Raw genomic sequence first — 16,900 nt, 5'->3', positions numbered from 1 at the left:
TTGCTTCCTGGGTGGCCGATTAATGTTTCTCTCTCACATTGATGTTTCTGTCTCTCTCCCTTCCTCTCTCTCTAAAAAAACAACAATAAAATCATATTAAAAATAGAATCAAAGCAAAAAATTCACTCCAGGGTTACAGATGGGCAGTGTGGCAAAATGGATTCCTCTTTTATCTCACATAGGAGGAAGCAGTTTTGAATTATGTGAGTAGCTTGGGCAAGGCAAGGCATGTACATCTCTGGACTCAATTTCCCCCTCTGTAAAACAGAGTAGTGGTCCCTACCATGGGTTTGTTGTAAGGGTTGGACATGTTACTATCTTTGGCTCCTGAGTGCCTTATGACAGTGGTTCCATTATTTCACCCATGCCCAATCTGTGCCCTGCCTAAATGAAACCTCTGCCTGCCTTTGCTGGGCTGAGACTATGGTGCAAACCAGCCTCAAACTCTGGGTTCAAATCTTCCTCCCACCCCCAAAGCTCCATTACTTACCCGCCTTTGAACCATAGGGATTTGGACATCTCTCCTTCTCCCCGGGCCTGTGGGACAGAAAGACAAATGTGGTCAGTGCGGCTGCCCCTCCCTTAGGCAAAGCAGGCTCCACATCCACTTCTGTCTCCCCTTTGGCTGGGAGTCAGGAAGACTGGGTTCCAGTCCTCACTGTGTGCTCTTAGGGACCTCACTGTGTTCCTGTGGGCCTCAGCTTTTCCATCTGCAAATGGGGGAGAGAAGAGCTCCTCTCTGCCACCAACCTTAGTGGATGTTAGTCTCCTTGTCTGTCAAACCTGGGTATGTGTCAGCATCATTCCAACAAGAGCTTACACTTGTATAGTCTCCTGGGATTCTCAAGAGCTGGTTCAGACACTCTGGCCAGTGTGGCTCAGTGGTTGGAGCATCGGCCTGCGCACCAAAGAGTTGTGGGTTCGATTCCTGGTCAAGGGCATATATCTGGGTTTCGGGTTCTATCCCCGGCCTCAGTCTGGTTGGGGCATGTTCGGGAGGCAACCAAATGTTTTTTTTTTATCCTCACCCGAGGACATTTTTTCATTTTTTATTCAGATAGAGTGGGAGAGAGAGAGAGGAAGAGAGAGAGAGAGAGAGAGAAACATTGACGTAAAAGGAACGCATCGAGTGGCTGCCTCCCACATGATCCAACCAGGGCCGGGGACAAACTACAACTGAGATACGTGCCCTTAGTGGGAACCGAACTCAGGTCTCTCTGGACCGTGGGCCGACGCTCTAACTGCTGAGCCAAACCGGCCAGGGCAGGAGGCAAGCAAATGATGTGTGATGTTTTTCTCTCTCCCTCTTTCTCTCCCCTCCCCCTTCCTCCTCTCTAAAAATCAATGGGAGCCCTGGCCGGTTTGGCTCAGCGGTTGGAGCTTCGGCCTGCGGTACAGAGAGACTCCGGTTCGGTTCCCGCTAAGGGCTCGTACCTCAGCTGCAGTTTGTCCCTGGCCCTGGTTGGTTGTGCGGGTGGCAACCACTCGATGTGTCCCTTCACATCGATGTTTCTCTCTCTCTCTCTTCCTCTCTCTCCCTCCCGCTCTATCTGAACAAAGGATGGAAAAATGTCCTCGGGTGAGGATAAAAAAAAAAAAAAAAAAAATCAATGGGAAAATATCAATGGGAAAATCAATGGGAAAGTGTCCTTGGGTTAGGATTAACAAAACAAACAAACAAACAAGAATCTATCACTCTGTAAACTCCCTGCAACCTCGCCTGCTTGTCTGCTTTTGTGCCCAGGGCCTTTGCCCAAGCTGTGCCACCTGTTGTATGTCCTCCCACCTTCTGAACCCCACCAGCCTCCATTTATCATTCAGGTCTCAGTGTAGACCTGGGATCTATACCCCTCATCTCTCATGCAACTAAAGGTGATGTGGCTGGAGGGGGACTGGAAAACACTCTCTTCTGAAATATTATTAAAATATTTTGAATACTTTAAGTGTCACCTCCCCCAGAGAATTTTTCTCATTGCCTTGAATTTGTTTTATGCCCCGTCTATAAAACCCAGAGAGCCTGCCCATTACAAGGGTAGTAGCTGCTGTTTTTTTTATTTAATTTGCTGATGTAGTGAAAGTTATTCAATAAACTTTTCACTTTATATTCTGTTCTATCTTTTGAATTTGGAACCATGTAAATATATATTTAATCAAAAAGTAAAATTCTTTTTTTAAAAACTGATAGGAAATTGGATTTGAAATTTCTGTGGTTCTGTATTGAATGGTTGAAGACTTTGGGAATGTGATTAGGATCACATTGCCAGCCTCACCCAAATTTGGAAGGTCCCCCTGGATAATGATACTGCTCTGTTAGCCCAGAGCGGGTTGAATGACTGAAGGAATAAGTAAATGGTCCCAATCCTGCTGCCCATCTGAACAGTCATCACCCTGACCCCAACACTAAGTGTATCTCTCACTGAATTCCTTCTCCGATACTGACCAGACCACAGACCTTTCCCCAGTCCTGCTCCTGACACCCAATGTGATCCAAGCACTGATCTCTTCCCCTAGTACCAATTCTAACCCTGACCTCTGACCTCTCTGACTGATGCCTAATCCTGATCTCTACCCCTATTCCTATCCTCTATCCTTATCCATGAACTTGACCCCTGACATGGCCTAGCTCCAGGTTACAGTTCACCTCTTCTACTTCCCTGCTTAGAAATAGGCAGGTGTGGGTGACGCCAGGAATGGTGGAGCCAGGCAAGGGCAGAATAGGACCAAGTTGGTGTGGGCGGAGCCATGGAAGAACCAGGAAGTACAGAGGCATAGGCATGGGGGATGCAGTAGGGAAGTGGGAATAGCCAAGATGCCCTGGGGCATAGCTTGGGCTGGTGTGAGTGGGGCCAGGAAAAGGACTAGGGTGGTGGGGGCATTAGAGGAGTGAGGAGGTGGGCATGGTCAGTCTGGGCATGTGTGGGTGAGGCACTGGGCATGGATATGAGCTGACCAGGGCTCTCACTCACCTCCTGCAGCTGTAGCCGCACTTTGTTGAAGGCTCGCAGCCAGTTGGCCTTGGCTCTGGACATGGACTCCTGACCTTCCTGGCCTTCTTCATCTTCTTGCAGCCTGAAACTGAGGCAGGTCATCCTGAGGCTACAGGGCCAGCTCTCCCTCCACCTTCCACCCTCTGAGTGAAGCCTGGCCTTTCAGAGACACCATGACCCACCTGTTCTCCCCTCTGACCAGTCTCAGTGCCCCTGTCCCGTTCCCACATGCCCATCACCTCTCTGACACCTTTGGGTCCCCTGGCTCCCTTTCATTCTCCTGGCCCTCTGACTCTTTGTAATCCTATTTGCCCAGGGTCCTCCCAGTGCATTTGTGACTTCCCCAACCCTGGCAAGCCATCCAGGTCCTCATAACCTCTAAGACTAATTCATGACCCAGATTGACCCCCTCTGACCACCTGAACCCATCTTGATTTTTTTCAATAAGCCCATGGCCCTGTGACAACTCCCCCTCTCAATTCCCCAGGTTCATGATCACTCCATCATGACACCACCAACTTCTGACCCTGGTGACCTTGTGACAGCCCTTCAGCCCCCTCCCATTACCTCTCCTCAGCTTTGGGGGGCTCGTCCTCAGGCACCCGCTCAGCTGCAGGCACCTCCGCAGGCATGGCTGGCTCGGGGGCCACCTTGGCCACAGCGGGGGCCTCGGCAGGCATGGCTGGGGCCTTGTCCTCCTTCTCTGGGGCGGCCGGCAGAAGACTGATGCGCTTAAAGTCCTTGGGCTCAGCCACGGCCGCCTCCTGGTGCTCAGCATAACCACGGATGTCATCAGGCACCTCTTCTTCCTCTTCCAGTTCCTCTTCATCCTCAGGCAGCTCCTCCTCCTCTTCCTCCAGGAAGTCCTCCAGGTCCTCATCCAGCTCCTCATCCAGCTCCTCGTCCAGCTCCTCATCCAGCTCATCCTCATCCTGGTCCCAGCGCAGTGAGTCCTTGTGGTAGCTGACTGAGCTATGGCAAGAGTGGTAGGAATCCCGATCCCGCTCATCTTCTATCTCGGACCCCTGCAGGCTCTGCTCATCTGGGTCAAAGTCCTCGCTCAGCTGTGAGCTGCCCTGGCTCAGCTCCCCTGAGGAGGCATAGCGGCTGCTGCCTGTGGGGCTGAGGGAATAGGCGGGACTCAGGGACCAGGCACTGAGCCATTGCCCCACCAGCCCGTCACACAGGTCCAACACCCAGACACTCACTCAGTACTGCTTGAACACCTACTATACACCAGGCTCTACTGCAGGAGCCAGAGAAACACAACTGTGAACAAAAGACAAAAATCCCACTCTTGTGGCATTTATGGTCTGGGTGGACAGGCAATAAACCAGATGACTTTAGTGATCACAGACTTACTGTATGTCACTACTGTCCATGCCCTTTGGAAGCTGCAAATGCTCCACCCATGTGCTAGGGACCCAAAATCAGTGCCCTCACCACAGTCCCCTTGGAGACCGAGGGCTCCTAAAATTTGAACATGGTTGTACTTGGCTCTTCATGTCTCCCACCTTAACCTGGTCCTTCCATAGCTGAGCCCCTTCATTCACCATGGACCAGGGCCTTTCTATCTCCACTCCTTGCCCCAACCTCTACTCACAGCTGGCCCTGCACAGGTCCTCTTGGCTCCCTCCACAAACATGTGTAAAATGCATTCCCTTCTCTGAACCCTGGGGCCCACCCTGGTCCAGGCTCTGCCATCTCCGTTAAATGCTCCCCCAACATCCACTCCCATCTGAAACAGTCCCTGCCTCCCATAAAAGCCACAGAGGGGTTTCTTTGAATCATAAACCCAATCACATATCTCCCCTGTTCCAAACCCTATCAGGCTCCTTAGTGCCCTTGGAATAAAACCCATGCTATGACCTGTACCCCTCATGTGGCCCAAACCCTCCAACCTCCCCACCCTCGTCTCCCTCTCTTTTCCCATTTTTCTTCCCCTGCTCTAGTCATATTGGCCTCCTTGCCATTCCTCCAATACCCTAGACTTGTGCCCACTTACAGGCCTTTGCACTTGCTATGCCCTCTGCCAAGAACACCCTTTCTTGCTTGATTCTTGCCCCCTCTGCCACTAAGTGTTTTACCTTGAATGTTATTTCATTTCATTGGAGCTAAAAAATAGAGGCTAGAGTGGATTCTTGGTGATTTTAAGAGTCCCTTCCAAAACACTTCACCTATAACCTATCCAAGCTTTCTATAGTATATATAAGTAGAGAAAATTTCAAAATAAAAAAGGTACTGCCCTGGCCGGTTTGGCTCAGTGGTTAGAGAATCAGCTTGCAGTACAGAGAGACCCGGGTTCGGTTCCCAACCAAGGCGTGTACCTTGGTTGCAGTTTGTCCCTGGCCCTGGTTGGGTCATGCGAGTGGCAACCACTCAATGTGTCCCTTTCACGTTGATGTTTCTCTCTCTCTCTCCCTCCCACTCTATCTGAACACTCTATCCTCGGGTGAGGATAAAAACAAAAACAAAAAGAAGGTACTAATTGATGCTAAAGTTTGAGTAAGAAGTTTATGAAATTTTCCTTCAAATTAGGTTTGACCCAAACTCTCTACAGTTCACATTGTCCAATAGAACTTTCAGCAAGAATGGAAGTGTTTTCTATCTAAGTGCTTTACAAATATTCAACCTGTTTCATTTTGTTTTCAATCCTCACCTGAGGATATTTTTCCATTTATCATCAGATAGAATGGGAGGGAGGGAGGGGGAGAGAGAGAGAGAGAGAGAGAGAGAGAGAGAGAGAGAGAGATGTGTAGACACATCAACTGGTTGCCTCCCGCACACCTTGACAAGGGCCGGGGATGAACCACAACCAAGGTACATATCCTTGACTGGAATCAAACCCTCGACTCTTTGGTCCGAGGGCCAATGCTCAAACCACTGAGAAAACTGACAAGGGTCAACCTGTTTAATATCGTGTTTGTTATTGTTCTGTTTGAAAACCAGGACTGGGGGGATTAGGGCAATGAGGAGGGGCCGTAGGCTCGAGTTTCAGCCTCCCAGGCTCAAGGACCAGCATCCTGCACCAGGCAATGGTATGGCCCACTTGGGCCAGGGACCCACCTATTGGGCAGGTCTAGGAATAGCCTACTTTCAAGTGTCTTTTTTTTTTTTTTTTATCCTCACCCGAGGACATTTTTCCATTTTTTGTTCAGATAGAGCGGGAGGGAGAGAGAGGAAGAGAGAGAGAGAGAGAGAAACATCGATGTGAAGGGACACATCGAGTGGCTGCCACCCGCACGACCAACCAGGGCCGGGGACAAACTGCAACCGAGGTACATGCCCTTAGCGGGAACCGAACCCGGGTCTCTCTGTACCGCAGGCCTACGCTCTAACCGCTGAGCCAAACCGGCCAGGGCGAATAGCCTACTTTCAAAGGACTGGTGATGATGGCTGGACAGAATAGGGGCAGCTCCCAAGTCACTGTGCCTGTGCTTGCTGGCCAGGAACACAGGGTCAGGGGCCACCAGGAAGACTGGGACCACCAGCCAGCTGCTTGCTGGGATTTTTCCAACATCACTAACCCTTACATACCCCACTAATAGTCATCTCTTCCTCCACTCCCCCCACCCCTGCCCAGTTAGAGAGTAGTACATGGTGACCAGTGGTTTTGTTGTTTTTGCTCACCCTCACCTGAGGGTATACCCAAAGATATATTTTTCATTGATTTTTTCTTTTAATGAAAGAGTAGAAAGGAGGGAGGGAGGGCGAGAGAGAGTGAGAAACATTGATGTGAGCGAGACATGTACCTGGACCAGGGCCAGGGATGAACTTACAACCCAGGTACATGCTCTTGACCGGGAATTGAACGTACGACCTTTGGGCCAACACTCTAGACACTGAACCACACCAGCCAGGGCACCAGTGGCTTTTTAAAGGAGTACAAGGAGCCCTGGCTGGTGTGGCTCAGTAGGTTGAGCCTTGTTCCATGCACCAAAATGTTGCAGGTTTGATTCCACAGCAGGGCACATGCCCAAGTTGCAGGCTGGGTCCCCAGTAGGGGGCGTGCAGGAGGCAGCCAATCAATGTTTCTCTTTTCCTCTCCCTTCCTCTCTCTCTAAAATCAATAAAAGCACATTTTAAAAAAATGCTTAATTTAAAAAAAAAGGAGTGTGAGGAGGCCCCATATTTCAGGGGGACCTCTTAGAGGCCTCTGGACTTTCTGCTCTTTCTTCAGCTAAAGCACACCCACTTTTCTCAATTTTGTGGAAATGTTTGGCAAAATTTTAGATAAAGCAAGGGTTCTACTGCCTACAAAAGCATGAATGCTGCTTTTGTAGACCCACTTACCTATACCCCCAGCTCCCTCCAGCCCTCTACTCCTTTCTTCATTCCAGGAGACAGGTCTGGACACACACATACAAACACACACACACACACACACACACACACACACACACACACACACACGGACCTCAGCTCCATGGTGGCTACCTGAGGGCCTGTGGCTCGGAGAACTCCTCATAACTGTGCATGGAGTCACTATAGGATTCCCGGGACCCCAGGGGTGGTGGGCGAACAGAATACTGGTGGACTGAAGCATTGGGTTGGGACGTAGTATAATAAGGTGGTGGGATGCTGTTGCTTGTCTCACTGCGATAGTCACTGTCACGATCATCCACCGCACTGTCAGGGTCATCATCTGGTAGAGAGAGGAGGTGAGGGGAGAGAGTGAGGAGGGAATGGCGAAGGGTGGGGACAGAGAGAGAGAGAGAGAGAGAGTGATAACACATTGGGGGCCAAAGCAGTATCTCAGACTTAGGGAATCTTTACTGGCTGCTAACCCAAGAAGATTAATCATTACTATAATGAATGAAAGATATTGGGTCATGTAAATAGAAGTACAGGCTTTAGAATAAGGGAGGTGAAAACCTTGCTTTGCCTTATGTGGGTCAAACTGGACCTAGAGTCTGGAGTCCAGGGTAGGTGCTACAATGTGAGCATAGTGGCAAATTAGAGGATGTACTTCAGCTCAAATGTAAGAATGGACTTTGCCAAAATCCAGGTTCATTGAAAACAAAGTGGTTTTTTTTTTTTCCCCATCAGGCAGTGAGCCTCCCATAACAGGAGTCATACAATCCCTCAAAGAAGTTGGAGGGAGATCAAGACGAGGTAGAGTACAAATGCCATGTAACCCTCAGAGATTTCTTGATATCTGAAAATGAATCCCCATATCTGAACTCACATGCGCAAGAACAAAGAAGGGGCTCTGACAAGATGCCATCTACCTCAAAAAGGGTTAGATCATTAGGTTGGCAAGACTACCACATACCCAGAATCTACCACTAAAATGAAAGAAACAAGGTGGAGTTGCCAAACTTCAAGGGTTACATACATTTGGTTTGTTTTCTGTAGTAAAAAGAAAACAGGCTTTCTTTCTTAGAAAAAAGAAAATGGTGTCAAGGGATGTTAGATTGTTGTGGGACCGAAGAGACTCTATTTATTTAGAAAGCCACACCAACCCTGGCCGGTTTGGCTCAGCGGTTAGAGTATTGGCCTGCGGACCATAGAGTCCTGGGTTCGGTTCCTGATAAGAAAAAACCTAAATTCATTTTCAGCTAGAAAAGCTGGTCCTACCAAGGTAATTCTGGTTTCTCAATCTCTCATTTGACGTGGGCCACTGCGACCTACAAGCTTTTTATCCGGTCTCCATCATACACGGCAACCCTCTGACGCGCTGCATGCTGTCAGCACTGATATTATAGACAGAGGTAGATGCAAATGTCCACGAATTAGATTTGTGGGTTTCAGGGTAAAACTGTGATCTTGTAAAAGCCTTAAGTGGAGGACCTGAAACTTGGACAATCCTCCTCAAAGCTCTAGACAATTTGTCAGTGTTACCAAATTGCCCCTCTGACCAACTGGTTTTTTACCCAATTATCTAAGCTTTGGCCAAATTGGTGTTCTTTTAACCAAATTGTCCCTGACCAAGCCAAGATGTTTTCAACCAAATCACATGAGGCTGTGTGTGTTCACCCAATATTTTTTTCTGTCAGGCTGTCTGTTTTTGAGGGGCAAATAGCTTTTTATTTTCAAATGGCTTTTGATTATATTCTTTTTATTTTTACCCACACTCTGCTTTTTACCAAATCGTTTTTTGTTTTGTTTTGTTTTTTATCCTCACCCAAGGAAATTTCTCCATTTTTTGTTCAGATAGAGTGGGAGGGAGAGAGAGAGAAACATCAGCGTAAAAGGGACACATTGAGTGGTTGCCACCTGCACGACCCAACCAGGGCCGAGGACAAACTGCAACCGAGGTACGTGCCCTTAGCGGGAACCGAACCCGGGTCTCTCTGGACCGTAGGCCGACGCTCTAACCGCTGAGCCAAACCGGCCAGGGCACAAAATCATTTTTGAGCAAATTGCTGCTTCCAACTTTCAGACACTTGTGTCTTAACAAAAGGGTCTGCTTTCGGCCTAGGAATCTTTGCTCTTCACCCAATTATCAGCTTTAGCCAAATTGGTTTTGACCAAAAACATCTTTGTTTTTGATGATATTGTTTGTTTCTGGCAAACTGGTTGTTACTAAGTCTTCTTGTCTGCCTAATGCCTATTCTAGCCAAATTGATTTCTGACCAACTTGTTTTTGACAAAGTGTTTTGGATCAAAATATGTGTAAACAGCTTCCCTGGTCCTGCAGGGAGGGGAGACTGGAGTTTGTCCACCATGGGACAAATAGGGGTGAAGAAGTCCCCAGGTGGTGCAGGAGATAGAAGGATGAAGATTCATATTCAGACTAAGGACTGGATTTCTCTGGAAGCGGCAGGCCATGGGGATAAGGACGCTCTTCCCTAGGGAGAAAAATGGACATCCAAATCGGGCATATGGCTTCTCTTACCCCTGGGGGTAAATTGGAGGAAGATGTGTGTGAGGGGGCTTTGGAGCTGAGGTCTCTGAAATGATATTTGCCTGGGGAACCCTGCCCTGCTGCTCTATCTGAGACCTTCTTTCTTCCCCACCCACCACCCTCTGAGTGACATTTCCAGGTGGAGGAGGAGGAAGAGGAGGAAGACAAAAAAAGGAAGGAGTCACAGGAAAGGAGATGAGGTTATACATGGGGAGTGGGGAATGGGGGTCACAGTACCCAGCTGGAGACAGGCAGATCTCCTGTCTAAATGCCCATCCCTCCCAGCTGAATCCTTCCATCCCAATGGCAGTGCCCACTCCCCATCAGACAGAGCAGGACCCCCAAGACAGATGTTAATGGCCAGGGGCCGGGAGGGCATGGAAGAGGTCTTGCCAGAACTCTGGTCCCAATGTGCCAGCCACAGGCTCCTCACTTTCCTGCATGGTGGGGTGGGGGCCTCAGAGTTGCCAAGGCATCCACCTCCCTGTGGCCTTCCAGAACATCAAGCTGAGTACTTACTCTGCTGCTCACCCCAGCCAAAATAATTCCAGTTGCCTACAAAGAGAAGGGGCAGAGATAATAAAAGGGAGCAGGTAGGGGGAACCAAAGGAGGGAGGCTCTCCCATCCTCCTCATTCTTCCCATCTCCTTCTCCCACCCAGGACCCATTACCTCCTAAATTGAGGATTTTCCCCAAGTATCACTTTAACCACTGACATTTGTCGTGCCTTCACTCTCCACCTTGTGGGGAAGGCCGGATATCTCCATGTTTTGAGGACACACAGGCTCAGCCAGGAAGTAAAAATGAGGGCATTTAGGATATGGGTTTTTCAACTCTGAAGTCTGGGGTCAGTATTCCCCACTGCTTCCCTCCCCTATCTCATGCATAAGGAAAGAAATATTGAATTTTGAAACACTACTCTTGGGTGTTTTTGTCTTTGTTTTCCCATCGTTCTTCTCGTTCATTGTACAGGTGAAGAAACAGGGCTGAGAGGGGGAATGAAGAGCCTAAAGTCACACAGCCCCGGAACTTCAGGGCCATGAAGAGAACCACCTCTCTCTTCATCATTCCCTGTACCTAGCATTGTGGGAAAATGCCTCGGACCAGAATCCTGACTCCTCTGAGCCTTGGCTGACTTCTCCATGAAATGGGGGTGATGAAACATTCCCAAGAGGACTTGGAGGTAAATGCTGGGAGGTGAGTCTCTATTTCCAAATCCAGTCCACCTGCCAGGTACTTTGTCATCTGCTTCTGCCTCCACCTTGACTAGCCCTTCCCCCACCACAATCTTCAATGACCCCATTCATGGGGGAGGGGCTTATAATTCCTTCCCCCCAGGCAGGGAAGTCAAGGGACTTTCTCAGTAACATACTCAAGTTAGGGCAGAACAGGGTTCCCCAGTAGCAGTGCCCTAGCACCTCTCCCCACCAGGCTCCATCATCACCATCCTGGGCATATTGGGGGTTTGGAAAATGGGTACAGGGAAGACTGTGAGAGAGGAGGAAAGGGGATAAGGAAGCAGATGGAATAGGACAAAGAGGTTGAGGTGCAGGGTGGGGACAAAGTGTCATGGCTTCAGGTTCTGCCCTGAGACTATGATTTGTCATTTCCTCCCCACTCTAGAGGACTCAGGAGGAACTCGTAGGGAAGAGACATCTCCTTGGCCCATGGAGACTTGGTTTGGGTGCATCTGAGTGCCCTCCGCACCAAGTACATAAGACAATCTTGAAAACTCCAGCCTTGACGGAGGGGCAGTAGGCAGGGGAACATGATCATCTTTAACATTAATTGACGCAGTGCAGTGGAAAGAGTGCCTCAGACCTAGGTTCAAATCCTAGCTTTTCCTCCTGCCAGGTGTGTAACCTTGGACAAGTTACTTCTCCTGGGCTTCAGTGTCTTCATCTAAGAAAATGGGTGAATGAAACAGCCTTTGTCCCTTGTACATGCACCTATTGTACATGTGTTGGCAGGATTGTCAGTGACTGTCTGCACCGTGTGACTATGGGCTGCTTGGAGGTCTGTGTTGGACCCATGAAAGAGGTCCTCATCTACGATTTAATTAATGGAATTAGAGAGTCTGAAAAATGTTTTTTAAGCCTCTAGATGCCCTGGGGCCCCTCAAAGTGAAGAGCTGTCAGATGCCCCATTTGAGAGAGAGTGACTCGAATGATCAGAGAGGGATACTGGCATGCCTGTGGCCACACAGCAAGGCAGAACTCAAACCGAAGTCCCAGATCTCTTCTTCCCACCGCACTGTGAACAGATGCTTTTTACTCTTAGGATCCATATCTCTGGAGGGGAGTTGGCCTGTTACACACAACAGCCATGGGTGTGGAGAAGGGATGCCAAAAAAAAGGAATCAACAGGTACTTACAACACTGATTGCTGGGAACAGGGAGAGGCTTGTCTTGTTCATCTTGGAAAGAATACTGAGGGAAGGAAAGGCAAGAAGGTTCATCTCAGAGAGGGCCAGAAGCCAGGGGACCAGGATAGTTTTTAGTTGTGCTTCATCTTGACTCCCCCCTGCCTACCAAATCCTCTTCCTCTAAAGGAGAAGGATACAAATGTTCACAGAGGGAGAGAGATGCACACAGAGAGACAGTGAAAAACAGATACAGAAAAAAGAAAGAGAGACATAGATTAAGGAAAGAAACAGAGACACGAGAGAGAGAAGAGACAGACAGAAAAGTGAGGTTGGACAAAAATTACTCATATGTGAGTATTGCCCCCTTGCTCTCCACCTCTCACTAGAGTATGGTAGTCTTGCCTGCTTTTTCTTCCCTGCCCTCACCTTCTGAAGTCTGTCTTTGGGCCACATTAGATCTTTGCACTGTGGGGATACAAAGCCAAGAAGCTGAAGGGGTAGCATGGAAGAACAGAAGTCCAGGGGCTAAGACTGGTGGGGGAGGGGAACTTTTAAGAGAGTCTGAAAGTGTGACTTGGGGTATTGTGGATGTGAGAACTGCTTCAGGGCCCCTGTATGTCCTTGAGGGTGTTTGGCAAATGCAGAACTCGAGTCAACTGACGTCATCATTATGTTGTTAGTAGACTGTATGTTCCCAACTGACATCCTGGCATTGGAGATTGGACCACATGAATCACTGATTTAGCTGGGTTACAAAGAGTTAGAGACACAGATATAGGGAAAGACAAGCAAAGACAGAGACAGAGACAAAGAGCAGAGGACATGGGGAGACAAAGAGAGACAGACACAAAAAGAAGAGTCCCCCATGTCAATACTCACCTCATCCTGGTCCCGCATGGCGTTCAGCTGCTCCAGCTTCTTAGCCCAGTAGCGAGCCTCCTCTTCAGGAATGTCTGGAAGGGGAGCCCTGGCTGTGAACCTGGAAGGCCTGCCTGCCCTCCAGCATCCACCCAGTGCATCCTGCAGGCTACTAGGCTGGTCTCCAGTGGGCGGGGTGGGGGGACAGGGTGGCACCCTTGACTCCTCCCTGTCCCACCACTGCCTTGGGGATGGATGGGGAATGGGAGAGAAGATGCACCCTAGCATTACAATGGTGGGGGAGCCATGAGTTCTTGGAAGGATGATGTGAGAGAACCGCACTGCTTCCAGGAAAGGTGGAGAGGTGTCTCTTTGTCTCTACCTTTCTCTCTCTCTCTCTCTCTCTCTCTCTCTCTCTCTGTCGCTGTCTCTCTGTCTCTCAGCCTCTGTCTGTCTCCCTTCTAAACCCAGCTCACCCCTGTGGCAGAATACCTCATCAAGGACCACCAGGAAAGCTCAGACCTGAGTCCCATGGACCAAGAAACACTTACTGCTCATTGATGACTTGTAGGAGCTGGAACATGCTCTGTACACATCTCAGTTGATTCACTGAAACCCAGAAAACTCTCTCCTCTGGGGAGGGGAAACCTTGTCCCCAGAATGAGCGTCATTTGGACCTAACCCTTCTCCTGGGACTGGGAGAGGGTCCTGTGCTCCCCACACTCACCTAAGGGCAGCTCGAAACGGGTGTCAAGGAGGATGCGGTGGAAGGTGGGGTCCTTGGTACCACAGATTTCACTGTCCGCCATGATAACCTGGGAGTCCAGGGTCAGCCACTCTCCAGGGCCCTCCTGGGTGTAGGGGGGATGACAGAGGTCAGGGTCCCAGGTGAGGTAAGGAGGATCATGTATCTTCTCACACAAGATGTGTCCCTCACCCCATCTCACCCCTGCCCCAAGAGCAAGGGCCACACCCCCACTTTACAAATGAGGAAATTGAGACCCAGTGTGGGGCAACATGGTAGGTCCGGGGAACTCAGATTCAAGGACCCAGAGAGAGGGCCCGACAGGGTCAGCAGGGGCAGTGTTAGCATTACACAACCACTCCTCATCCGTGATGAGGGTTACGCAGCCCTGCCTTCATATAAAGTCCTGATGCTCCCACAATCCAGAAAGGAAACCCCTCCTCATGTGAGTGAACCAGTCCCCCTGGGTTCAGGGACATAAGTCCTTCAGCAGGTGGGGTCCATTCTGAACCTCAGTTTCTTTATCTCAAATGAGAATGATATTCTTGGAATTTGCTTTCTGCAGGAAGACCCACATAGGGGTGAAAGTAGTAATTCAGGGTCCTCTGCATGGGCCATTGCTGCCACAGGTGACTAGGCCTTCCTCACACTTAGTAGGGAAGTGTCACTGAGGAAATTGTGGATCATCCTCAAGGCTTCCTTTTGGATTCACTTGCTTGGACTATTGCACCTATTTCCTCCCTCTCCATTCATTCATTAAAAAAATAAACCCTTCCTGCCCTGGCCGGGTTGGCTTAGCAGTTAGAGCGTGGTCCCGCGGACCAAAGAGTTGTGGGTTCGATTCCAGTCAAGGGCACGTACCTTGGTTGCCGTTTGGTCCCCGGCCCTGGTTGGGGTCGTGAGGGAAGCAACTAATCGATGTGTCTCTCTCACATTGATATTTCTCTCTCTCTCCCTTCCACTCTGTCTGAAGATAAATGGAAAAGTATCCTCGGGTGAGGATTAAAAAATAAAAAAACAAACAAAAAACAAATCCTTCCTGGTGCCTCCTCTATGTCTATCCCATACTGGGCAACTTCAGGATCCCCAAGAAATCCCCAGTCATAGGAGACAGAGCTTAATATAGACACCCCCTGCCCTGTGAGGCCAGGAGGTCAGAGGGAGGGAGGGGGGCTGAGGGTCCCAGGGGGATGTTAGGAAGGGCTTTTGGAGGACCAGGCATGGAAGCTAAATTTAGAGGGTGATAGAAGGGACACGGGAACAGCATATGTGAAGGTTCAGAGGACTTCTTGGGCCTACAAGGGGTGAAGGTTGGGCTGTGGAGGGAAACGAGGCTGGCAATGTGGGCAGGTACCATCAGGAAGGCCTCCCAAGTGAGATGGGGAGAAAGGGCAGGTAAGGGTCCTGGGGTAATAAGATGCTGCTGGGCTCAGCATGGGGGGAGGGAGAGAAGAGAAGGAGGGAAGATTTAAGGACAGGAGGCCAAGGTTATTGTCTAGTACTTTTAGGGCTTGTGTAGCCTTCCTCCTGCACAGTGTTAATTGCCCACTATAGCCTTTCCCCTGTCTTCCATAGGAATACATTTTCAGCTGGGCCCAGGGCTATGCAGCTTGCAACTACATTCCCCAGACTCACTTGCAGCTAGGTGGGATCACATGACTAAGTTCTGGCCAATGGGAAGTGAGTGAAGTGCCAAGAGCAACCTTCAGGTTTGGCCCTTAACTTGGAGGGCACACACCCTCCCTTGCCACCTTTCCTCCCCCTGATGGTAATGCAAATATAATGGTGATTCTTCAGCAGACATCCTGGGCCATGAGGTGGAAGCTCATGGAAAGAAAGAGCAAATAAGATGGAAAGAGTTTAGATCAGCGGTTCTATGGCTGGGGGTCACCACAACATGAGGAACTGTATTAAAGGGTCACGGCATTAGGAAGGTTGAGAACCACTGGTTTAGATTTTGGTGACTTTGGAGCCACCACCTGCAGCCCCAGATGTCTACATGAACATTGTCAAGGGAAGGAGGTAAATATCCATCTTGTTCAGGCTGCGGGCCTCGGGCCCCTCCCAGGCACTCCTCCCCAACCCTCAGCCCACCACTTACTTCATTGGACTGGCGGATGGTCTGCAGGGGGATCCACACGGTGCCCACCATTGTGTCCCAGATGAGACCCTTGTTCCACACTTCCACGGTCAGCCCTAAATCTAGGCGGTTAATCTCACTGTGGGGAGAGAGAGGAGGGAGCAGGAAGGGATAGGAGTGAGGGAATGGAGACTCAGAAAAGTCAGTTCACTCACCTTAGGACATATGGCCAACTGGAATTCAAACCCAGGCCTGGGTGAGTCCTAGCCAGGAATGGAACAGTGATTCTTGTTTTATAGATGGGAGACTGAGGCCAGAGGGCTAAATTACATGCTCAAGATCTCAGAGCAGAACCAGGGTTCCAAGCTGAGATGGAAGGGTTGAGACAGATATCACCTACCTTCTGCACCCCAACTTGCCTGGCCCTCAGACCTGAGAATGCTAGCTAAGCAAGGAAGATGCCCAAATACCTTTTGTGACTCCCTATTAACACAGGATAAGGGCATTTGGGGTGTCTCTATCCTTCCCAGTGTTCTCTCTATCCAATCATATGGGGACACTCCTGAGTATATAAATGATCCTATCCCTGAGCACTTTCTCTGCAGGCCCCACTCTAGACATAGGCATATTTGGGAGGAAACCTTGGTAAATGTCCAATTCACTGAATTTACCAATTTGCCAAAGATTTATCTTAAGGAATGTTCTCCTTGAATATATCTGTTGACTGTGACCTGGACATTCAGTAATTGGCTTTCAGGGAGTTGGGGGCCACCCTGTTCCTCTCCCTTTACATTTCCCCAAGAATTGTAGAACCAGCTCCTCCCTCCCTTCCCCGAATGCTCCTCTGCTCCAGGATCCTAACGGTTCTCTCCTGGCCTCCACCACTGACAGTGCCCAGCCAGGCTCTGCTCAGGGAGTGAGGGCTGCCTGGGTCCAAATCTCAATTCTGCCAGGTACAGAATGTGTGACACTGACCAGGGGGCTTAGCCTCTTTGGTCTTCTGTTTCCTCATCTG

At 49.6% G+C, this 16,900-nt stretch overlaps 1 protein-coding gene across 2 annotated transcripts in view; it reads right to left on the bottom strand.

Moving 5' to 3' along the window:
• The window catches only part of UNC13A (unc-13 homolog A), a 64,955-nt gene that overhangs the window by 35,522 nt on the left and 12,533 nt on the right, over positions 1 to 16,900 (bottom strand). For both annotated transcript variants that reach the window (XM_036241474.1, XM_036241475.1), the window contains exons 4-12: positions 15,907 to 16,024; positions 13,788 to 13,911; positions 13,082 to 13,155; positions 12,212 to 12,266; positions 10,357 to 10,392; positions 7,425 to 7,632; positions 3,555 to 4,109; positions 2,967 to 3,075; positions 491 to 537 (exon numbers count right to left, since the gene is read on the bottom strand). In XM_036241474.1, coding sequence (XP_036097367.1) covers positions 491 to 537; positions 2,967 to 3,075; positions 3,555 to 4,109; positions 7,425 to 7,632; positions 10,357 to 10,392; positions 12,212 to 12,266; positions 13,082 to 13,155; positions 13,788 to 13,911; positions 15,907 to 16,024 — 1,326 coding nt within the window. The remainder of the gene's footprint in view (positions 1 to 490; positions 538 to 2,966; positions 3,076 to 3,554; positions 4,110 to 7,424; positions 7,633 to 10,356; positions 10,393 to 12,211; positions 12,267 to 13,081; positions 13,156 to 13,787; positions 13,912 to 15,906; positions 16,025 to 16,900) is intronic.

Source organism: Molossus molossus, unplaced genomic scaffold (genome assembly GCF_014108415.1).
Source record: "Molossus molossus isolate mMolMol1 unplaced genomic scaffold, mMolMol1.p scaffold_m16_p_4, whole genome shotgun sequence".
In the NCBI taxonomy this organism is placed as follows: Eukaryota; Metazoa; Chordata; class Mammalia; order Chiroptera; family Molossidae; genus Molossus; species Molossus molossus.
Note: the sequence above shows the minus strand (reverse complement) of the source record. Positions and strands in the feature narration are given on the sequence as shown.